General features: G+C 40.5%; 2 protein-coding genes across 15 annotated transcripts; one reads left to right on the top strand and one right to left on the bottom strand.

The window, feature by feature from the left end:
• Nucleotides 1-105: 105 nt before the first annotated feature.
• On the bottom strand, nucleotides 106-19,354 carry Nedd4 (E3 ubiquitin-protein ligase Nedd4). 14 transcript variants are annotated; one of them, XM_086838624.1, is made up of 20 exons: nucleotides 18,797-19,354; nucleotides 18,025-18,258; nucleotides 9,001-9,083; nucleotides 8,847-8,928; nucleotides 8,409-8,447; nucleotides 8,180-8,340; nucleotides 6,722-6,878; nucleotides 6,497-6,621; nucleotides 5,663-5,762; nucleotides 4,492-4,766; nucleotides 4,048-4,321; nucleotides 3,876-3,965; nucleotides 3,193-3,300; nucleotides 2,828-3,065; nucleotides 2,635-2,759; nucleotides 2,430-2,571; nucleotides 2,213-2,369; nucleotides 1,867-2,160; nucleotides 1,405-1,803; nucleotides 106-1,348 (listed from the first exon to the last, which is right to left on the bottom strand). In XM_086838624.1, the coding sequence occupies exons 2-20, from the start codon at nucleotides 18,223-18,225 to the stop codon at nucleotides 1,246-1,248; spliced, it is 3,153 nt and encodes a 1,050-aa protein (XP_086694750.1). In that variant the 5' UTR covers nucleotides 18,226-18,258; nucleotides 18,797-19,354; the 3' UTR covers nucleotides 106-1,245. The 14 variants fall into 14 exon arrangements, with proteins under 14 accessions (XP_086694750.1, XP_020809668.1, XP_086694739.1 ...); XM_020954009.2 differs by lacking the exons at nucleotides 3,876-3,965; nucleotides 4,048-4,321; nucleotides 4,492-4,766 and having other exon boundaries at nucleotides 8,171-8,340; XM_086838613.1 differs by lacking the exons at nucleotides 9,001-9,083; nucleotides 18,025-18,258; nucleotides 18,797-19,354 and having other exon boundaries at nucleotides 4,048-4,282; nucleotides 6,722-6,881; nucleotides 8,171-8,340; nucleotides 8,409-8,918.
• Edc3 (Enhancer of mRNA-decapping protein 3) lies at nucleotides 19,318-23,990 on the top strand. Its single transcript, XM_086838625.1, has 5 exons — nucleotides 19,318-20,331; nucleotides 20,406-21,332; nucleotides 21,391-21,551; nucleotides 21,613-21,697; nucleotides 21,755-23,990. Exons 1-5 carry the CDS (start codon nucleotides 19,781-19,783, stop codon nucleotides 22,092-22,094), a joined length of 2,064 nt encoding a protein of 687 aa, XP_086694751.1. The 5' UTR covers nucleotides 19,318-19,780; the 3' UTR covers nucleotides 22,095-23,990.
• The last annotated feature ends 195 nt before the right edge of the window (nucleotides 23,991-24,185 follow it).

The raw sequence follows: 24,185 nt of genomic DNA, 5'->3' as shown, positions 1-24,185 counted from the left end.
CTTTGGACTTAATTTAGTTTTTCTATCGCTGATGGAGGTATGTAAACAGAAATCTCAATTAATTTTGAAACGTTTGCCAAATAAGATACTTTAGTTGTGCATAACTTAACTTTAACCTCTTTTTTTATTGGTATTTATTTTCATCTTTGTATCGCTCTCTCTCTCTCTGTGACTTGGGAACACAAGTTCCCTCCTTTTTATAGCATTCTCTATATAACTTGAGTTTAAAATTTAATTTTGATAGACTTCCAATGGATCAATAATCATATTATCATATAGGCCTCCTTTTTTTTGCAGAGTTACTCTTTTCGCACAGTAAACATTTGGAATGTGTGTCTTCTTTTTCATATATAATTAACATTTATACAATTATACAGTGATTGTATTTTCTCTTTTTTGTGGTTTCTGGTTTAGATATTATATATTTGATGTTTGTCTTTTTATTTAAATAGTAAAGAGCGACTGTTACGGACTAACATTATAATTATTACGAATACACACACATACAGTTATACGGAATAAAAATGTAATTTCCATCAATCGGTTTATAAATATTAACTTGCATTTACTTGAGTTTTTGTTTAGTTTTACTTGATTCAGTATCATTTATCGCCTTTAGGTAGTTGCTGAGGAGGAATAGCGCATAAAAATAACAATATTATAAAAAGGTTTTCTCTCTCTGCACATAAAAGACTTCTAGTTTTTATAGTTTCTCGTTTTGGACTCTCTCCCTTTCTCTCTATAGATTTAATAGTTAGTTTTGGGCTTCTTCTTAGTTTGTAAAACGTTCTCAACTTTTTACAATTGTCGGCAATGTGTAATAAATATATTTCTATATATAATTTTGGACTCTTTCGTTAGTTGTAGGTTCACATGCTCAGCTTTATATTTGGATTTTGGTGTGCATGCTTAGTGTGTGGTGTGGTGTATGTTGTCTGTCTGTGTGTGTGAGTTTTGGCGCCTAGTTAAAAGTACATACGAAATAACACTAAACTAGCAAAAATGATTATAATACAAAAGCAAACGAACAAGTAAGTACACGATCTGCTGGCGGTGCTCCAAGCGTTGAGGTGGCTTTGTCGCTGTCGCTGTCGTTGTTGAAGTTCTAGTTGATGTTGATCCTGTGGTTCTTGTGATGTCTGGAATCGTTGCCGCCGCTGCTCCTCTTCCTGCTGCTGCTGCTGGAACTGCTGCTGCAGCTCCTGCCAAAGCATTTGGCTGTCATCGCTCCCGTTGCCGTTGTTATTAATCAACACCAGCAAATCCTTGACTGCCCTCGATGGCCTTGATCAGTTTATCCTTTAGCTGCAGATAACCCTCGTAGGGTGGCAGGTCCAGGCGATTGAAGCTATAAGGGGATCGGCTTGTTAGTTGCATTTCCCTCTAAATTTTCTAAAAGCTTACCAGGTATGCGCCCTGGGAAAGTTATTGGGCGTGCCCCACTTCTCAATGGTGAACATCTGCGGGCCATTGGAGCCGTACAGCTCCTTGAAACCGTTCATGGGCACCCGAGAGGTGCCGGTGACGAACTGCAGAAGGCGAGAGCGCATCTCGTTGGAGAAGGAGAGTACGGCGCGCCAGAACCACTGAATGATTATGTGATTCATGTGATAGTCGCCCTTGTAAAGCGTATTCTCGCGCCAATCCCTCACATCGATGTTCTGTATGCCGCACATCAGCAGCTCCAGCTCGTGCTCGTCAAAGATCTTGATCAGATTCAAGGGAATAATTGATCCAAAGCCATCCAAAAAGGCGGACATCTGCTCCTTGACGCGTGCCACAAAACGCCATTCGATAACAAGTCTGGGTTCAAAGAAGCGTTCTCAGTATATAGCATAGAAGAGGGAATTATTATTGCCAACTCACTTGATATACTCATCCTTGTTGTCGTTGGTCACGTCTATGTTGGCACCACCCGGCTTCAGTTCGTGCTGGCTCTTCTGGCCAAAAACGTCCTCGTCCAGGCAGAAAGTCAGTTCCAGGATGCGAGGATCGTTCTCTTTGATCCACATGAGTGAGTTGTAGTACTCAGTGTCCACAGACTCCATGTCCTTTAGGTCAATGGGCTTCTGCAGCATCATCTTGTAGAAGGGACGAATGAAGAAGGCATCCAGCAGCTTGCCATGGTACACAGCCATGCCCGCAATGCGGCCAATGAATCTATTACAATATTGATTAAGTTTCTGTCTTAAAATCTTGAATTATTACTTACTTAAAGTAACTTAAATGCTCCTCGTTGCACAGACCACTGCCATTGTTTATCTGCAGCGTATAGTTGTCCATGGCCGAGTACTCAAAAAGTCCGTAGTAGGGATTGAACATTTCCTTTGACAGCAAATAGAACCACTCCCTAGCAAGGCCACCATAATCTGTGATTCAAATCAGAAACATTATTGGAAACACCTTGATAAAAGAGCGTCTTAACTTACCTAAGCCAGTCTCTCCCTCAAACTCTACCCATAATTTAGTCTTTAGTAAATCGGTCTTGGTCACCGAGCTAATAATTCTGTACGAATCCTCCAGTATGGATGTACGGCGTATGCGAATTTCAAATTTATTTGGTACATTTGTCTGAAAAGAAGGTTAAAGAAGGGTTTAAAGGCATGACACAAATATTTGTTAAAATAAACTTACAGGCTTTCTAATATGACTCTTGAAATACTCGTATTTCTGTTTGTAGTCTCTCGAGTACGGCACAGCCTGTCCTGCAATATTAGGATTGGACAGGCGAGGATCCTCCCACTGAGTGGTTCGCGTGTCTGCAAGAAGAGAAAGGGGGAGGATGATATAACAAATCGAACTTATTCTAAATTGAGTTGGAACTTACTATGATCTATGTAGAACACTCGACCATCGGTGTGCACACGCTCCTCCCAGCCCTCTGGCAACGGACCCAGATCATCCTCGACGCGTCGTGTCTGATTGGGCATGGGACTGGCCCGTCCGTTGCGTGGATCGATCCAAGTCGTACGTCGGGCTGCGTGATCAATGAAGAAGGTCCGTCCGTTGGGGGCCACCTGCATGGACCAGCGTGGTGGCAACGCTTCCTCCTCGCCGCCGGCATTCTGCAAGAGAAGGAAAAGCCAGATGGCATTAGTAAAATTCGGGATTGTAATTTTCGATCACATGCAGAGAGTTCTAATCAAGGTTCTCCGAGTGCTCTTAATAATATGTTATAGAGAAGAACTTTACTTGTTCCATGGGCGGCACAGCGGCGTTGTCTTCCTCGGAATTGCGTCGGGTGGACGGAGCTGAGATCTCTGAGGGATTGTGGCTGTCTGTATGATCGGTGTCTTCATTCTGGTCGTTGGTGGATGAAGTATTTTTAATTGATATACATATGGATGCATTGCATTTGCGTTAAATTATGTTTTTGGTTGTTTTTTGGAAGAAACAGAAAAGAACAAGTGTTTTTAGGAAATTAAAATCAAGTTTTCAATTAGTAAAATCCATCAAGAAACACAAATCAAGCGAAACATAGAAACAAAGCATTTAAACTAATATATACATGTATTTAGGATTCAAGTTGGCAACTTAAAGATACAAAAAGCGCTGCAAATAAAAGCTTTATGAGGTACTAAGAGTAAATCGAGTTTAGTTGAAGGAACATGCAGGCAGCACAAACACAGTGCAGAGATGCTGGCGGGAATGGAGATGCGGATATTCGCTTACCCCTCGGAGTGTTTGGTTACGTATCTTAACCCATGAACCTCAACACATAGACACAGAGTTATGGAATCAGAGAGAGGAACACTGACAGATTTTGCGGCGCCAAAACAATTTCAATTATCTAACCGGAATCGAACACAAACGAACAAGAGGAGGCACACAATTATGGTTTCAAAAGCTACAAATGCAATGGAACAAGTGCTGACCAATGAGGCGGGTTCTGGTTGCAACTGCAATTGCAACTGACGTCGCCGCCGATGCTGCAGCTGCCGCTGCCTGGGATGATCCACATCGAGCTACAAGTGAAAATGAATGGGAAAGTTGTGTGTGTGTGTGTGTGCTGTGTGTTGTGTGAATGTGCTGTCAAGGCTTGCTAACCAATATTCTATTCTCCCGCTGCTGCTGCTGCTGTTGCCTCTGCTGATGCTGCTGGATGTGCAGCTGCATCTGCTGTCGCCGCCGCTGTTGCTCCTGTTGCTGCTCACTGGTGCCAGCCATTTTGGCCACGGCCCGCCGGGTCAACAGGCTGTTCAAGGCAATATCCGGCACTGCCGGCGCCACACGCACCGGTCGCAGATCGTTCTGCAAACTGGTCGCCGAAATCTCAGGCGTCCTATGATCGACAGGATGTCGCAGGGAATTGTAAACAAAACTGAGTTCATGAAAGATAGAGCACACAACGGAATGGGGAAAATTAGGAAGAATGGCTACGAAGATTTGGGTATAGGATGGGATCATCATTGGGGTTTTTTACGGGAAACGGACAACACGGACAGAGGATTTGGGAGCGGAATGGTTGCTAAGCGGATGAGGGATATTAACCTGGTTTGATCCACTGTGGAATCATCGTTATAAACATCCTCCTGACCCTCTAACAACTCCACATGACTGATACGGTTTCCATTGTTATAGCTTGTGTTGTGGTTCATTGGTGTGCTGCTGGGTCCTGCTGAGATCGTAGGTGTTGTGTTGCCTTCCTCTGTTGTTGATGTTGTTGTTGTGGATATTGTTGTTGATATTGATGGTGTAGGGGTTGGAGTGGTGGCCCCGCCAGCCACATTGTTATTGTCTTCTATACTAATGCGACTGATGGTATCCTACGTACATACATATACGGGGTAAGGGTTAGTGAAGGAGTTCAACCAAACTAGCATATTTATAGGGCCTAACTCTAACATCTAAATGAGATAAGCAATCTTCAAGAGCAGTAAGCTTAGGCTCTTTTACTTAGAAACTAACGAGCGATACAACTGTGGGGTTCTTTTTACATATTTCTAGGCATAAAAACATGAAATATGTACAAGTAACCCCTAGAATATGGTCAAGAACTTTGTCATTACGAATATGCGTGTCAGGTACAAATTCCTATCGAGTATATCACAAGTTTGAGCTTTGGGGGATGTGGCAGCCAAGGGCTGATCAGCATCAGGAGGTTCCTCTTCCGCTTCCTCATCGTCCTCATCATGCTCCTCCTCCTCCTCCTCATCTTGCTCCCCTTGATGGACCTCGCCGCAGTGCAGACAGTTGGCCTGATTATTCTGGAGATCTGCCACCACCTCCTCCCCATTATCCGCCTCCGCCTCATCCTGGCTGCTCTCATCGCTTGCCAGTGTCTCCATTTGGGCCGCTTTGTTCCTCACCGACCTCTGTGGCTTGTGGTTTGTGGGTTTTTTGTGTTTTTGATTATTGGGTTAGTACGGTTCAAAAGTGCATTTCGAGTGTGTGAGCGTTGTGTAAATGGAATTGGTAATTAGTGTATGTGTGTGTGAGTGTTCGATGCGGAAAATTTCAGAAAAATCATGCACGAAAATCAAAGTCAATTGCTCAATCTCACACATGCATTATTGTAGGTATAAATACGTAAATAATTGTAGATTATATATTGAAGGTTTATACAGAATATACTCAAGGTAATTAATAATGTTAAGAAGAGTCCCGAAAGACTAAAGCATTTCCACACAGATGCAAACTGTAGAATAGCATTTCCACTTACCGCCGAGCGTCCCGACTCCGTTTCGTCCACGCTAATGTGAAAGCGTCTTTGGAAGTCCGAGGCCAATTGGTCAGCGGATTGGCTGCTGTTGCTGTTTAAGCTAAAAAAAAATAGAGAAAGGAGTAGAGTTAGGAATGTATATTGGAGGAAAAGGTTCAATAAAATACATAGACAACAATATTTATATCAATATTATATCGGAAATATCAAAACCTTTTATATATCCCAATATAAAATATCGAAATACCTTAAATAAATACCTATATTTTTAAAAAATATGTTTCGTGAACAAACATAAAGAAAAAACTAAAATTTAAACTAATTTCCGTAAGCTAAGATTTGTATACCTTGCAGCCTGTAATTCGACTTGGAACGAATTTGTAATTGTTCATAACTAAGCCAAAAATTGATTAATTTCAATTCGGAAAGCGGGTCTGTGCTAGTTTTTAAAAGGAAAACAAATCTGCATACTCAGTTTATAAAGTTAAAAAATTATATTTTTGTCAATTTTTAACAATTTTAATGATGTAACCCCTTATCGTTTTTTCGAATTTTCGGAAAAATTTCAAAAATTTAGATTTCCCCCGGACATGGCTAGATAGATTCAGCTTATAGGGTCGGAAATGACTTCTTCACTTATTTTTAAGCTTCTGAATGAAATAATAATACCTTGAAATGGTATAAAAAATAAATCATATTCGTGCATATATCGCCAAGAACTCAGTCTTTTTAACCAATATTACTCCTACATTTGATGTTATTCTTCAATTACAAAACATAAACAATTAAATTCTCCTTAAATTTCTACTTAATTCAATTTCCTCTCCAACTTACATGGTTGGTCTCTCCCACTGCGTCGTCCTGGCGGTGTGATTCACATAGTACGTGCGTCCATTGGCATCCTGTCGCTCCTCCCAGCCAGCGGGCAAGGCATCGTGGCCGCCAGTAGGAAAAGGATTCTGTGTCAAGGGGGAATAATATAATTAATATTTACATTTCAAAGGCTTTTGTTTTTAGGTTTTATGCGTTTTGTGAAAATTTATTAGATTGCTCACTTACCGGTTGGGCTGAGGTCTCGCCGCTGGCATTGGTGGCTTCCACATGCTCCCACTCGCCGTCGCTGTTGCTATTGCCGCTAGACGGCTCGCTCTGCTCCCGCGTCTCACGGATGAAGGCGTGGTAGATGCGCAGGGTGCCCTTGATGCGGGACTTGGCGCTGCTGGGACACAAGGGGGACCAACGAGGGCGACAAGGTAAATATTAATGAGCCAACCAAACAGGTGCACAGACAACACCGGGCACACCGCCACCAATGCAAATCCCACATGTGGACGCTCACACACAGACGCACACACGGGTTAAAAACAATAAGTATTATACTTAAAAAAGCGTTAACTAAAAATAAACTTGAACGGCGTAAATTACGAGAATGCAGATACATGGTGGAATACTATGAATATGCACAGTGCGTTTCACAACTTTAAAGCCGCTTTCACTGTCGGTGGCTACTAGATTAAGTCGTTGGATCGTCCCACATGATAAGAAAGTATTTTGTCGACAAACACTTCTCGAATTTAATCAGTTTAAGGTTTCTAATAAAGTGCTTTCGGCTTACAAAGCACATAAGGTGAGTCATTATTAAGTAATAAGTTAGTTTATTTACTGTCCAAATCCTAATTCATTTACAATTTATTTATTTAATTAGGAAGTTCAATTATTAATTTAAAAACTTATTTTTTTCAACGTTTGTGTAAATATTATGAAGTATTACCCTGGCCTTATAAGAGAACTATTGTAAGGAATTTAGAGCAAACTAAACCCTAACTATTCTCCTTAAAGACTAAATTTTCTGATAACATTTGCCTCTATAATTTTAGGCGTTAATCCGGTAAATCGCTTAATTATTTCCAATACATATATGTATGGGACTAAGTGTCTGCTAGTGCAATTAGGCGACTATTGAATGGCGTAATTTACTGCAGGCAACAAATATTGACACACACTGACACTACCTGAAAATTGCATTTTCCAATACAGTAGCTCTATTATTATTAAATTCTTGCCCTATAATGAAGGGTTTAAAGTTGTGAATAGCTGCGGAAATTCAAAGGAAAGCGACTCTATTCTAAGGCTAAGGCTAAGAGGGTGAAAATATGGAATGCTCTACGGCGACAACGACAAGATTATGGTTGCAAATTATAATTGTATACGAAGATTGCCACCTTGAGGAAGGAAGTGGGCGTGGTGATAAACAATAAACGAGGTGAAACAGAAAAAGAAAAACAAGTATGTGTAAGTTCTAAGTTGGCACTACGACGAAATTTCTACACGATCTTGATAGCTCCGTCACCAATCAACTTGCTAACATTTACAATATATCTGCCTTTTAGTTTTGTATTTCGGAACTCATTGTATTGTATTGTATTTTATGGCTATGTATAGTGTTGTTTTTTGTAAATCAACTGAAATTAAAGAAACAAAATCAAACTGCAAACGAAATAAACCTACCCTACTGACCTGCGCGGGCGCAGAGTGTAGCTTTGGTCGCCAATGGTGCGTCCCTCCTGCTCCGTGGGTAGGTTCACTAGCGTCAACTCGACCATGCCCAGGAAGTCGTCGCGTGTCAGGCGATTCTCGTCAAATACTTGAAAGACAAGCTTATGCTCAGACGGTTTAACCTGGTCAAAATGGGTTCAAAACAATCAGTAATCATTTATGGTTTAAGCACGAATAGTTCCTGACTTACTCTGAATATGAACTCCTCGTTCCAGATGGGGTTTAGGGTCTGCATGTCAAGGAAAAAATGGAAATAGAATTATATTAGTAAGGGTTCTATTATATTTTATATTTAGCTTGTAGGAACCTGAATATATATAATAATACAACGAACAACTTCCCCAAATTCAACGTGTACTTTGCACTTTTTAAAACTGTATTTATATATTTAACAAGTGCCTGATCCCTAAAAGAGATATCTAGGCCTTAGTCATGCGATGATACTGATAAAAGCTCAGTGTAGTTTACATTTCTATAAGGTTGTAGTAATCAAGGCCGTGACTTCTTTGTAAACAAATATATATCTTTGCCCCACAAATACAATATAATCGATAAGATAAGCTTTACTACTCCCGCGGCCTTGTAACCCGGCTTAAGACTTCGTTATTGATTTAAGAGTTTTTCTTACCTTCTTTTTGGTCTTTGTCAAAACAGAGTCAATGTTAATATCACCGTTGATTGTGTTCAAATCGATTCTGACATACGGGTCGCTGCCAAAAGGATAAAGAGAAGGTAAATTTTAATTAACCAAGATTTGATTGCGGCCTAATTAGCACACTCACCTGGCACCAAAAATATCCTTCTTGGCCAGCGACTGTCCACTGAGCACAACGATTCGCAGGTGGCACGAGTCCCCAGAGTCGTTCTGAAATAAAAGAGGGACGAAACCGAATGGGGAAAATTAGTAAAATAGCCGGCATACAAATGAGAGACACTTGTGCACGCATCGCTGGGGAAAAACAGCCGGCGGCTGGCGTCAGGCGTCAGGGATTCAATGCCGACAACGAAATAAATAAGCCACATAATAATCCTGGCCACGTGGCGTATGCTTAATGTCAGCGATTACGCATACGCCGCATGGGCCCACGCTGCGGGTGAAATTTTTTCATGCACTTTATACACATAAAAACTCATGCATTCCTTGCCGCTTTTTTTTAAATGTTCTCTGAAGGATCTGCATTATACATTCGTGTGCATAATTGTTGTGTTCGTTCGCGGCTAGATAATTTCCACGACCTTGACACATACACAAACACACGCAGCGCACACACACACACACACACAGCGTAGAAGTTCAAGAGAGTCATCAAGTAATTGTCTAGTGCAGAGAATGTGGCCCAAACTTGAGCTAAATTGCGTGCCGTGATTCATTTCGGGCCTTGGGTTTTGAGTTTCTGGCTGCAGGCTTTTGGGTCTGGGGAAATGTGGTCTATTTCATGTTGTGGCCAAGCTCTGGCTGGTAGTATGTAGTTGAAAATGTTTGAGGCATGCACAAAATTCGTAGAAAACATACATATTTTTGAGCCAAATTAAAGGGAAGTTTCAGTTCCAATTTTACCCAATTGACCCCGAGTTTGATGCTTTTATTGCAAGATCTTACATATTTTGTGGTTTTCCTCTCAATATATTTAATTAATACTTTATTACAAAATGTAGAGGGTTAAGCTTCCTTTTATGGCAGGGATTTGCAGTAAAAGGGAATTTAAAACAGCTTTGGCAGAGGATTTATTTTTATGTATAATACTCGGAAAATTAATTAAATTTTCATTCGAATTCTGTGAAAGTTATGTGGTCTACAGACTTCAAATCCAGCTTAATGGTAAATGACAGTTCAATGGAAGTCAAGACTTAATTTATTTTTCACATAAGCTGGTCTTTTAATTCAATTTCATTTTCGCCATTACCACCCCTTTTGCAGAATACAAAGAAATAATTATTAAAACAAACCATACAATGTGGCACATTTTCACACCCTCAAGCTGAATTTTTTCCACTTTTCCTTATACTTTTAAGCAGTCTAAAGCGATTTAATATTTCAATTATGCATCGCCAGAGGCCAATGCTATTTTAGCAACATATTTTTGTTTACCTGTGAGAGCCAAACGCCAAACCTCACACGGCAAATGCCATTACCCAGCCACAAGGAGGAGCAAGAACGCACCTCTTGCCACTTGGCACCCCATTATTCTCTGGGGAATCGGGGAAAGGCAGAGCAGCAGCACAACTTTCTGCATTCCTAAAAGTTAAACAAAACCCATTTTATCTACTCATCTCTGTAGAGAGGAGCCTGGCCCGGGCATGGCACTTGTGTCCATTAAAAGGCTTTCCCATGAAATATTCAATTTGCCGACATTGTTTATAAAGTGAAGAGCAAACACCCACCAGCCCGCCCGCATCTCCTATTTGGTGGCTGACCAGACGGCGCCGTATCTATATCCACCATTCACCCCCGATGGGGCCCTACATCTATATCAGATATCAGAGGCTCGCATGTTGCGGCCAGCTTTGTTGGCCGCCACATGACCCTGACTGGGTTGCTTTTTTAGACATAGTACATACATGTGCCATTTAGTACACGCTCTGCTCTGGGGAACTGAACTACTATTTCCCTTTTGGTTCCTGGGTTCTGCCTCTGTTCTGGCTTTTATTTTTGTTTTTATTTATTCGCCTCGCAGTTCCGCATTTTCCATGAACTTGTACTATTGATTTTCACCGCATGGGTCTAGGCTCTTTAAAAAAAGCTGCGGCTTTTCCCACTTGTGCAACAATTAAAGGTGCACAGTAAGAAACAAAAAAAGAAAACAAGTTTAATTGGCCAGCTATAAATAATACAAAGTAAATACTCAATAGAATAAGGAATAGTAGGGAAAGGCTACCTATATTTAATATTATCTTATATGCCCAGTGAATATCCATTCAACTAATGGCCCTACTTGCTTATAAATTATTAATAAATTAAAGTAATGCAAGGCTATATATCTTATATCGCGCTTTTTATCGACGATGAGCTGAGCTAAGCTAATGCGCAATATTGGATGCCAGATGCCCCGTCTGTGGAGACGCGATTATTGCCTGGACAAAGGTCCAATCAATCAGGCAAAGCTCCCTGGTGTCCTTGGTGACTCTGGGTAATCCCCCAGGCAATTCCAGTTCCTTTATACTTTCGTCCTAAACCGCTGACCCTTCTGCAGCTGTCACGATTCCCCCCACCATCTGAGCGGAAAGGCAGGAAGCCTCTGACTGAGCCACGTCAATAACTACTACTGGCCTGGCATTAAATTGATTTTTAGCCATTAAATCTGGAACCGAGGGAAATTAGCTTAAAACTGTTCTTGCGGTTTAAGCCAGTTTCCCCTTAGATTGGCAGTGGGCGGCAGAATTCCGTTAATTAAAAGGGATGTCCGACATAATTATCCGGCTCTGGCTCTACCTCTGGCATTGCATTGTGCTGCACTGCCCACTGCCAGTTCATCTTCGCTTGATTGACTGCCTTTACAGTGGTGAATCGAAATAGAAAACAGAAATGCTCTCAACTATTGTTAACTAAGGCTAAGAATATAAGCAATTTATCACTTAAAACTATATAATTTAGAAAATACTACGTCTTTTAAACTTTTATCTAGTCTTAAAGGCAAAATTAAAGTACATTTGCTAAAATATCTTGCCTTTATTGATTTGTGCATTGCTTCTGCACTTTTTAATCACTATTCTCGCTAATAGAGTCTCGATTTTTTTGGCTACTGGAATAGGAAACTCCTCCACTACGTCGCAGCTGAATTCGATTATCAATGGGCGAAATGCCAGCCGCTCATTATCAGAGCTACTGGCAAGCATTGACTGACTGTTGGTGGCGTTTCGGATGACCATGTGACATCCATCCAACCCGAGCAGTAACCTGGAAGCCAGCGCCACAATCCATTTCCCATTTCGCCTTAGTTTTCCACCACTTTTATATTGACCATGCCAACACCAAATGAATGAATAATGAATTATAAAAATATATATGTGAATAATCATTCAGCTGTGCGCGCTGATAAGCAAAATCGAGAGTGTGCGACGACGACGCCGACGACGAGAGCGAAAAGAAGTCAAGGTATTCCATCTACGGAAGCCCATGTTCGTTGTTCTTAACTCTTCTTTTTCGTCTGCTGTTTAAACAGACTGCTTAAGGGAGATAATAAATACCAACAACGGAATTAAGCACAAAACCCAAATATCAATTTGTGGCCAGTTTTTAATTTTAATGCGCACAATAAAAAAGTAGAAAGAAAAGAATCTGAAAATCCAAGTGAGTGTGGCGCAAAGCTTAGGCGCTGCCATTAACCTAATTGATTGGTTATCGCCCCACCACAACCACAATACACACTTGTCACACTTTTCATGGGGTCAATGCAAATTCATTACACAAATTGACATTCTCTGCCGTGCATTTCGTTTAGATGATAGATACATTCAACATTTCATTTGCTTTGATACAGCAGATACAGATACAGATGCTTTACGAATCCCATAGTGGAAGAACAATAACCAGATAGAACTGACATTGAAACACTATTGAATGTATAGGGAAGGGAGTGTGCGTCAAATATCTACATACATCCAGTGCTATAAATACATTAACAACTACGATTTATATCTCAATGACGTAAACAAATGCAAAATATGGCTTATGTTATCAAAAAGATACATTATTTTTTAATACTCGTTATACGTTTGTTGTGCTTCAATTGATTCTTGGAATCAAAAAATAAACTTTCAACAAATATTATGATTCCCGGGGGAAGAACACTACCTACTCAATTTAAGGGTCAATATTCCTTAAATTGTGAACTATATCTATAAATCAGATACAAATATAAATCATAATGTGTTCTTTAATTAGATAAAGCAAAGTCTAAAGTCCATTGGTGATAAATCATAATTGTTTACTTTTCTGAATTCACTGTTATAAAAACACTATAAAACAAATATGGTACTTTCAAATTAACTCAAAATTAAATAAGCCAATAAAATGGTTATATAGTAATTTATTTATTAAATAATTTATATATTTAATATGGTATTAAAAATAAAAATCCGTTTAACAAAGATTTTATTTTAAATAATAATAAAAAAATGTTTGAAGGTCCTATGAACCAAACTACAAAAAAGGTTGTTATAAATATATATCTTACGAAGAAAGGAAACTAACATTAAGAAGCCAAGATATATAATTCCCTGCAGTTTGTAATTAAATTATACAATCGATTTAGAAATCGATCAAAACTAAGCTTACAATATTCGAATTTTTTAAATCTCTATTTTTTTCGACATATTGAAATTTAAAAACCTCATAACTAAGCCAAAAATGGGATAATTTCAATTCGGAAATCGGGTCTGTGCTAGTTTTTAAAGGAAAAACAAATCTGCATACTAAATTTTTAAATTAAAAACATTCAATTTTTATTATCGTTTTTTCAAAATTTCAGAAAAATTTGAAAAAAAAATTTGATTTTTTTTTACCGGACAGCTTTCGATTCAGCTTTTAATGCTGATCAAGAATATATATGGTTTATAGGGTCGGAAATGATTCCTTCATGGTGAAATAAGCCTCTGACTAAAATTATAATACACTGCAAGGGTATAAAAAGGAATTAATCATGATTCTAACCGGAAGGGATTCTCTTTAATTTCTGATGAGCATTTGGTTTTTAAGAGAATGATAATATTACCTATTCTTTAAAAGAAAACCTCTTTTAAATCTATATATATTCCAAGACATCCCAAATTTTAGTAATTTCAACATAAATCCTAACTATTTAACTAACCATTTATTTGCGATTAGAATTCTCTCTACTTCCACCGATCATCTCAGATTTTCAGCACGCCCCTTAATCCCTGAACCGGAAAATCCGGCAAGCGATCTCGTCTAGAGAAGAGAGCGTAAAGGAGAGAGGAAAATAGAGGACAAAAAGATGGCTTAGATGGGGGGAGGAGCGGCAGGCAGGCAGGCACGTGAGACGCATCAAAGGCGGCTCAATTAGCGGCCGAAGAAAATGAGCGCACACACACTAACAGCACACACAGGCAGCTTAACATACATTCCGTACATTTGCATATGTACCGCTTACACGTACTTGCGAGGGAGCAGAAGAGTCGAGGAGGGGAGGAGCGGCATTGAGCTCTGCTCTTGCCAGTTACTTACATCACTGTTATTGTAGCCATGGATTTGGCCATCTTCGCTCGTCACCGATGGCGATGTGGTTGTTGACTCGGCCATTTTGGTTTTGGATTTTGATTGCGATTTGATTAAGGTTTGGATTTTAATTTCTGAACTTCAATCACTTCTGTTTCTGTTTACGATTTGTGTGTGTGTTTTGTGTTAATTTTCGTGCACGCCTCTCCTTTCAACTAAATTGAAGAACAATAAATTAATAAACAACATGGAATATTCGCGGCTTTTGGCGGTTTAAACTGCACAAAACGGGTTAGGTTAGACAGAGCCACAAGGAATTTTTGTTCCTATTCTTACAGCAGCATTCTTTGGGTTCTTTATTATTATTTTGTTTGTTTCTGGTTTTCTGTTGTCTGTTTGTGTTTTTTTTCACATTTTTTGGCGCACACAAGGTTTTATTTTGGTAACTCGTCCGCAGCTTTGCCTTTATGCTGCTGCACAGCCCAAGCTGCTGCAAAGGAACAGGTTTCACAACAATTGCCGTTTTTTTGGTTTTTATTACGATTATTGCGTATACGTAATGTTGGCCAGGGGGGAGAAAATATTTATAGGTCGTCCCCCGAGCCTTAATCACATTTATGAATATTCCCGCGAATTAAAGGCAAAGCATGACTAATAGGGCGCCCAGCCAGAAGAGAAAGAAGCAGATTCCGAGTGAATTTCAACAGATTTCGCCGATACTCTCGGACTGTTGCTTTTCAGATACGTACGTTTATTTACTTTTTTCTTGCCTCTTTTTTTTATATAATTAACACATTTCAGGGGTACGGGTGCGATGCATTAGCCCGCAATAAATTGATCTATACTGCGTATATATTTTGTATTCGTATTCGTATATATTTATAATTCAATTATTCACTTATTTATCTTTTATTAACGGCCCTAAGCGATAGAAGCACCAATAACAACAATAACAAACGAACCAACACTATTGCGAAAACATGTTCTGCGTAAATCTCTCGGCCTCTCGCTCGCTCCCGCTGCGAGTGTGTGTGGTGCAAGTGTGAGTGCGAGCGGAACAGCAAGAGCAACCAGCAACAGCACAACACTTGTCGGCAGCCGCTGCACGTAACTTTCAGCTAACGCGTTCTAAGCTAAAATGGAGGCAGCTCCCCCAACAGAGTGTGACCAGCGCACGGTATGCCCCCAAATGGGGGAAAGCTTTCATATTTTGTGTGACCAAAATGACACAACATTAATTGTTGTCAGCATCGACTTACATTTATTTCTATTGAAAGTTCAATAGTTTAATGGAATTTACTAGGTTATCTTAAATTTATGATGTGTATTTTAAAGACATTTTAAATATTATTATAGATTTGAAGACTCCAAAATATATAAATGAGTTGGTTTGGTAGTATCCAAACTTTTAAGTCGTCCTCTGACTACTTAATAAGATTATTGAAAACTAAAATATGAACAATTAATTCATCATAAAAATGTTCTAAAATTAAATATAAATACAATAAAATATTATTTATTTATTTATTTCAAATTTTTTTTTTTTACTTTAATTTTGTAATTTGGAATATTTAATTAATAAAAAATTTAATGATTCAAAAATACCGAATACCATTTCTACACTTTTCAACACTACAACCCAAGCTTTCAGCTGCTGAGAAAAGCTGGCCAAGTGACAGCTAAGTTATTTTGCCCCTTCCACTCACATCCATCCCACCATTCTGCCTCTCTTTCACTCTGGACAGCTGCCAGCGAACAAGTGTCCAAGGCAAAACAAAACAAAAACAGCTGATCGGCAGCCGAGTTTGGTTGTGTGCGTGTGTGACGTATCTGTGTGTGTGTGCATCTGAAATTTGTATCTTTTGCATGAAGATATATAGAAACAAAGAATATAAATGTTGAGCTAAGTAGCGCATCATCAATTATAATTGACATTTGACTGCTATTTTGCCGGCTCTCTTGAATGACGCAATGACGCAATGGATTCCAATTCCAAATCCAATTAACCTCGTGTAAATAGCCAACTGTTGACTGATAAGCGGCCCATTAGGCCAATTTGTTGAGCAATCAGTGACGTAGAGCTTGGACAGGTGCGTTCGCCGTTCGTTTGACGTGCGAATTGGATTAAATAACCCAACATAGACGAGCTCTCAATTAGCGGTGCCCCCCACTGGACACAAGTGCTCTAATGAAGATAAACCTATATATTCATGAGATACAGACATACATACAAGGCTAGGAATTCCTGCCATTTCTCTGACAACGCTTAAATAAGTTAGGCAAACAGAATTGGGAAGGCGCCGAATTACCGTTCATTGAGTAAACACACTGGGGTAAAAAATCTATAATAATATATCTGACATTTCTGGTTTAGAAATAGGAAATACAAAAATATGTAATTTAAACGGTTAAAGTGTACAATTTAATTAAACGAAATGAACAAAAACGGAAACTATAATAGCTGTTGGCGAATGTTAATTTTGTACATAGACCCTTATCTACCTAGTAAACTACCTATTTATCTTTTTTAATTCCACATGACTGATGAGTAATATAAATATTTACACGGTACAAATAATTATTGCAATATTTAGAATTTCTATTCAACACATAGACTTCCCTTTAGGTTTATTATTTTCTCTCTGTGCATTAAACGAAGGCAATTTACGCACATTCACATTCAGATGGAGACGTAGACGAAGCGATGGCCAAGTCTGTGTTGATAAATTCAATTAGGTCTGCAGATTTGCCGATGAAGACTGCTCTCGCTCAAGTGGCTCGCATCTTTTGGCAAATTGAGATAAATAAATAAATTCCCGTTTAGTCTGAGATCTCGATGCGAATTATTTGTTTACACAAGTGAAGAAAACAATAGTGTGGAAGAAGCGCACATTCCAGACACTAAATAAACACATCTTGAGGCGTGTTTTCCTCTTCGCTGGTGGCGCTGGATGCTTATCAGACTGTTTTTTTTTTTTTTGGACGAAGCGGGGGAAAGTGCAAGTGAAGAGCTCGAAAAACCACTTGGAATACAAGGGGTTTTTATTAAGGCCTCAAATTAATAGTTTAACATTGATCTGGTTATTCAATTTTTGTAAAAAATCGACTTGAATATAGATTCAATCTCTTAAATGCATTGGCACCCTTAGTTTATGGAAAATGAGAAAATGAGTAATGCTCAAAGGTATAAAAACACAGAATTAATTGTTTAATTTCATGATTTTCCGGTTGAACGGTTGAACCTGGTGTAGATCCCCTTTATTCCCGACTTTATACCCTACTTTATCACCCTTGAATGGAATCTCCGGGGCTCATCTACACGACTCAGCTGTTTGGCAAGCTGCAGATTAGATTAGCAGTGAAAACATCGTAAAAATAGAAACACCACATAAAGCGGAGGCAATGATAAGGCGTAATGAAATCCCCCCCGCAACCTCCTCTATCTTAGCTTTTCCCCTTTTTATGTTACCTATTCGACACAGAAAACAATTCTGGATATGGTTTAAAGATAGTTTCCGGCAGTGTAATGTAAGATAAACGATATAGAGGACTGAAGGGGTACTCTCTAAGTAAATTTTATTATTTGTTTAATATTTGGTAGGAATATTTAATAAATTTAAAATGCACTTACCACTGCAGCCAACGATCGACGTGGCGTGTGTCCGTTGCCGAATTCCAGGCGCGTCTGCTGTTGTCCTGCAACAGAGGCGGCTCTCCTCCGCGGCGGTGGGCGTGGCACATCGCCACCTGACGTTATGGCCGCCGCCGAGGAGGATGATGAGGGGATGGGTAGGGCAGCAGCGGCAACCAAGCCGCTGGAACGTGCCGACATTATTATTGTTGTTGTTCTTTTTTAAAAAAGAATCTGCAAAGAGAGAGAGGAATGTGTGAGTGAGAGGCGTATAAAGTGCAACGGAGGCGGAAGTGCAAATTAAGCGAGAAAAGACACGAGTGGATACTGGCTGGCGGGGAAGAGGCAGCTGCAGGGGCTTGCGACAATGGCTTGGAAGCTGTGACAAGACAAGGCCAAAGTGAGAAGTGCGAGAGGCGAGAAACGTAAAGAAAAGAAAAGCGACCAGAACAGACAACAAAGAGGGGAGCAACAAAAGTGCACAATGGACGGCGCGGGCGAACGGTACTTGTGCTAGATGCCATCTCTCTCTGCCGACCGCCCTGTCCTATGCCCCTGTGCAAGCACGGTGTGGGAGAGACAGAAAGAGCAAGGGAGTAAGCGGCGCACAAAAGCCAAACATTTTCCTTGACAAGCAGCGCCTGCAACAACTACGGGCGTAATTAGCCAAGCGCGAAGGGTTCAACGGCATGTCTTCTAGCCGTGTGTCTCTGACTCCAGCTCCTCCTCGTTTATCTTTTATGGCTCGGTTTCGCCCAAGTTTTTCACTTACTCTTCTAGCACACACACACGCCGCACTATAATTTCGCTTGATTTATGTATATATTTGCACCAGTATGTGTGTGAGTGTGAGTGCGGGTTGGCCTTTTATCCACTATGTGCGGAAAATCATCACGAAAAATCTTCTATTCACACGGCGAGTATTCCGGCTATCACGGCAGCGCGCTCACATGCCTTGAGTCGCCGATCTGGGGCGTTGGGCGGCGGCTATAGCTGCATACATATATCGCACGCGAGATCGAAAACAATAATTTAAAAACCGCACACCGGACTGAAAAACACGCAAAACGACGGGACAAAAATCGAGAACAAAACTGCCAGACGGACCAGAGCTTCGCACCGACTAAAATACCGCCGCACCAGGAGGCGTTACCGTTCGCAGTATCACACTCGGAGCTTATAAGCAGCAGATTTAGATTAAATAAAGCCTATATTAGGAAAGTATCTATGAATACACAAAACTTTCTTATTGATTATTGCTGCAAAACTCGTTTTAAGCTACCCTGAATTATACTGCCACGCTGCCAGCTCGGTATATTTGAAGTATTTTCCCACCAACGATGAACGGCCACACGAAAGCAGTGAAAATCCAAATGAAACGCGAAAGCTAATAAATAAAAGTGTTGCAAATTGCAGTTGTTGGTGCATTTAAACCCAAGCGAGTGTCAGAATTTCTAGCCCATTACCGCCCACAGCTAACACAATATATACAAAGCCCCTGACAGACATTTCCAGCCATCAAAACATCCGAAAAAGCCAGAGCGGCAAGAAGAAGAGAGGTGCGTGGTGCGTAGTTAGTGCGAAATTGCGTATTAGGAAAGAAAACAACAACAACAACAACAACAAGGCAGCAAGACGGCTTCGAAAGCCAGTGAAAAACTGCAAACGCGGGCAACAACAAACATTTAGCACCGAAGCAACAACAGCCAGCTAAGATCAAATATCGGGTATTATCGAACGACAGACAGCAGGTTACATGGGTCTGACGGATCAAGACTGGATCGGCTGTGCGGTGTCAATAGCCTGCGACGAGGTGCTCGGCGTCTTTCAGGGCCTGATCAAGCAGATTTCCGCCGAGGAGATAACGATCGTTCGCGCGTTTCGCAATGGCGTCCCGTTGCGCAAGCAGAACGCCGAGGTGGTGCTCAAGTGCACCGACATCCGTAGCATCAATCTCATCGAGCCGGTCAAGCAGGACGTCGATGTGCAGACGGCGCCGGTAATCAACAAGCCCACGCCGGTCAAGCTGCCCCATTTCTCGAACATCCTCGGCAAGCAGCAACAGCTTCAGCTCCAGCAACAGCAGCAGCAGAAGCAACAGTTTCAGGAGCAAGATTACGACCTGGACCAGCCACTGACGCCGCGAAACAAGGCCAATGGACATGGACGAGCAGCAGCAAGCGGAGGCGGAGCAGCTGGATCGGCAGGTGGGGCGTCCTCGTCACGTAACAACTACAACTCGACGCTAAGCGACAAAATGCACCAACTAAAGCTCATCGAGACGAATGGCACTAATGGCATAAGGAGGTATGAACTTTTTAATCTTCGGGTATCAGCATTTCTTATCCTTTCCATTAACTCTCTCATCCTTACTGACCTAGAACACCGCAGTCATCCCGGGCGTCTAGTGCCCAGCAGCAGCAGCCAATGTCGACAACCCCGAACAGCGTAGCCGCCTTCTTTGGCAATATGATTCCGGCCAAGGTGGAGGTGAAGCTAGGCGCCACTGCTTTCGGTAGTAACACGCGGGAGAGCTACTGCAGCAGCAGCGGAGACAGCGGTGAGGCAGGTGGATTGCTCTTAGGCAGCAGCGCAAGCAGCAGCAGACCCATCGATATCGTTAGCAACGGAGACGGCTACTACAAGCAGGCAGCCTCCAGCTGCGGAAATGGTAATGGCAACGGCAAACGGAATGGCAACATTAACAATAATAACAACGGCAATGGCTCCTACACCAATGCGAATGGGAATGGAAATGGTAACGGAAAGAACAAACGGAACAGGGTGCGACGGGAGAGCAGCATGCGCCTGGTTCAGCAGACATTCGGCACCGAGGCAGACGATCCTCTAATCCACGAGGACTTTGATTTTGAGGGTAATTTAGCGCTGTTCGACAAGCAGGCTATTTGGGATGACATCGAGTCGACGCACCAGAAGCCAGATGTTGTGCGCCATACTGTGAGCCATCATCGCCATCAGCAGCCGGAGGAGAAGTACCGGCACGATGAGAACATTCTGGCCAGCAAGCCGTTGCAGTTGAGACAAATTGAGAGCATTTTCGATGGCAGCACAGACTTTGTGACGGACGACGGTCTGATTGTGCCGACGATTCCGGCCTATGCCCGGAATAAGATTGAGTTGAGTGCCGATAAGGCAGGCCTCTCGTTGCAGCGTCAGATCGACATCTTGGCACGAGGGGCCAGCGACCTGGCCATCACACTGCTGGGCGGTGCCAGACGCTTGACGCCGGCCAACAATCATCAGTGGCCGAAGATAGCCATCATTTGCGATGGCGTTAAGAACATGAGGTGAGCTTTGCTTAGTTTTGGCAAACTTGAGAGCCTTAACCGTGGTGTATTTCTGCAGGGCAATCAACATTGGGGCGGCAACAGGTCGCCAGCTGGCTTCTCACGGCCTAACCGTCTTGCTGTATGTGGAACAGGCGAAGCTGCTGGAGCAGAACAGCATCAGCGCTGAGATTTCCCTATTCAAGGCCACCGACAATGTCATTGTTTACTCGGTGGATGGTGGGTGTTGATCATCTAAGTTAATATAAGATAAGATTGTATCCAAAATCTTTTTTCGTAGCCTTGCCTACGCCAGATCTTGTGATATTGTCGACCAACACCGCTAATCTATCGGATGCGGTCAAGAAATGGCTTAGTGTTAATCGGTAGGGGATTTGTAAGTGAAATTTTAGTTCCAAATTAATTGGCATTACTCTCAACAGCGCTTCAGTGTTGGCCGTGGATCCGCCACCCTGTGGCATCAACGATGTGGCCATCAAGTACTCAATTTTGCCCATATTACCATTAAATGGCATATCAACAGCATCATCATCCTCGTCGGCGGCTGCTACACCAACGCCAGTTGCCAGCACATCATCAGCAGCAGCAGCGGCGGCAACCAAGTCAGCATCAGGATCAGCATCAGCAACATCAACGAACAATTGTGGCAAATTGTATTTATGTAATTTAGGTATACCGGATAAATTCTATCGTGATTGTGGCATTAAGTACAAAAGTCCATATGGACATAAATATGTGATACCGATTCACTCAAAGGACTGAAACAACGACAACAACAACATAAACACCAACATACACCAACATTTTGAACAACAACAGCAATCAAAACATCCCGCATCAGCAGTAAGGGAATACCATTAAACACAAAACCAAGAAAAACAAACACCAACAGCCAGAATAAGTGAACACCATTAAAAACAAAACCAAGAAAAAAACAATAACAATAATACACACAACCCGCACACTTGTGATGATCATCAAGTCCAGTTTCCTGTGAATCTAGCTCTTAGTAGTATCCTCTTCTCATCATATATTACTCTCAAACCCGAAATTTGTTTAACTAGTTACTAGCTAGTTCCATGCATCAGCCCCTTATATAGTATGCCTGCTTAGTTATCGTATCTATACCTTTTTCGGAATTAATTAAAAGCTGCCAACCTACTATTAGTTTTCCTAAGATTAGTCCTTCAGTTTTTTTAAAACAATTATTAAAGATATATTTTATGGCACAGCAGCCCTCGGTTCTGTCAAGCGCTAGTCCAGCATTTATATAAGTTTCAAAAGCTTTAGTTTAAATCAATTTGTTCGAAAACATTCAACCCCCATCATTAGACACAGACTTTAAGGCCCTTTACTTTTGATTTGTACTCCTTCCATTTTATTGTCCTTCCCGCAAGTGGTCTTCATAATCATAATCAAGTAAAGATATCAGGCGATGATAAATTGTTGTGTAAATACCTGTAATATTATATGGGGAGGAAGCGACGGTCATGTTAATTAATATCAAGAAGTATGCGCAATAAATGCCAAATTCAATGTCTAATTTTAAGCATTAAATCAACAGCAAAAGCAACCAACTATTGTACGATATAACAAAAGCAAAACAAAACGGAATGCAAATCCAAGTATAAATCAAATCAGTTACTTAAGCTAAGTTAGTTGTGTAAGCTTCAAGTGTTTAAGAACCTTTAACAACACACTGATATAGCGAGATAATGAGGAAAACACTTTCTATCATGTAGAGTTATTTAAGATGTGTCTTTAAGCGAGAAACTAAAAGTCGAGAGCATAATTTTTTACCCATCGAATACTAAAAAAAAGAAACAAAAGTAAACCACAACACAAAACGTATATATACTCTAAATCTAAATCTAAACTTTAGTAGAACGATGAATTTTATATAAGATTAAATCCAATCAAATAGTGCAAAATTTTAGCAGGTTGCGCGACTCAGCAAAGCGACAACCAAAAAACAACCCAAAATTAAACCAATTTGTTGTAAACACATATAATTATAATTGTAATTGTAAATGTAACGATACCAACCAACCAGCAACACACAAGTAGACTCTAAATTCCAATCATGTTGATGATCATCTGCAAACTCAATTTCCAAACAAACAAAAAAAAAGAAAAACCATCAAAATATATTGTAACAGAGAGAGAGTTGAATGCGGACCAACTGCAGGTCTCGCAGTGACTGTTTTGAGTTAGGCGTAGAAGGAGGAGGAGGAGGAGGGTTGACCAGACCCCAAAAGGATGTTAGTGGAGAGCGGATGAGAAGGTTTTCCAAAATTCCACAACACACCAACAACAAACTACAACCGAACAGAACACGAAACACAAACATCCAGAGATTTTGTGAACGCTTTAAAATTGTGGAAATACATAATATATATTGATCTATTTTCGGGCCAATTGAAATTGTTAAACAAAAGAATGAAAACTTAATTTTAAAATTTATACAAAAAAGACAAAAATTGTAAAGAAAAAATTCTCTTTTGGAACAAAACGTGTAAACTCAAAATTAAGCAGAAGAAAACAAAAGCGGAAAAAAGAAAACACAAAAAGAAAGTCCTTTCCAAAACGAAACAGCAATATTTAAAAAAAAAAGAAAATACAAACAACACCGAGAAGCCTTCTCATGGAAAAAACAAATTATACGAGTTTTTATTTGGGGGTGTTATCAATGGTACCTTGTAAGGGAGATAAATAATTTCTGATTTTAAAAAGCTTATACAATTTTCTGGTCTATATTAGGTATTTATTTTTTATATTATTGTTTCATTAACTTGAGTTGTTCTGCTCGATACATAGAAGTTTCGTAAGATTTGTTTATTATTCTTATCATCT

This window comes from Drosophila serrata, unplaced genomic scaffold, assembly GCF_035046125.1.
Source record: "Drosophila serrata isolate PLE 108 unplaced genomic scaffold, ASM3504612v1 contig_359, whole genome shotgun sequence".
NCBI classification, from domain to species: domain Eukaryota; kingdom Metazoa; phylum Arthropoda; class Insecta; order Diptera; family Drosophilidae; genus Drosophila; species Drosophila serrata.
This window is presented reverse-complemented; position numbering and strand designations above follow the sequence as displayed.

Bases quoted from the DNA above. Each gene is read 5' to 3' on its own strand.
- Nedd4 (XM_086838624.1), bottom strand. From the start codon at position 18,225: ATGTCGGCACGTTCCAGCGGCTTGGTTGCCGCTGCTGCCCTACCCATC. The intron at 8,448-8,846 runs GTAAGAAAAACT...CTTGACATGCAG, and splicing joins TGACAAAGACCAAAAAGAAG to ACCCTAAACCCCATCTGGAA. The intron at 8,341-8,408 runs GTAAGTCAGGAA...CATTTTGACCAG, and splicing joins ACGAGGAGTTCATATTCAGA to GTTAAACCGTCTGAGCATAA.
- Edc3 (XM_086838625.1), top strand. From the start codon at position 19,781: ATGGGTCTGACGGATCAAGACTGGATCGGCTGTGCGGTGTCAATAGCC. The intron at 21,333-21,390 runs GTGAGCTTTGCT...GTATTTCTGCAG, and splicing joins GATGGCGTTAAGAACATGAG to GGCAATCAACATTGGGGCGG. The intron at 21,698-21,754 runs GTAGGGGATTTG...TACTCTCAACAG, and splicing joins AAATGGCTTAGTGTTAATCG to CGCTTCAGTGTTGGCCGTGG.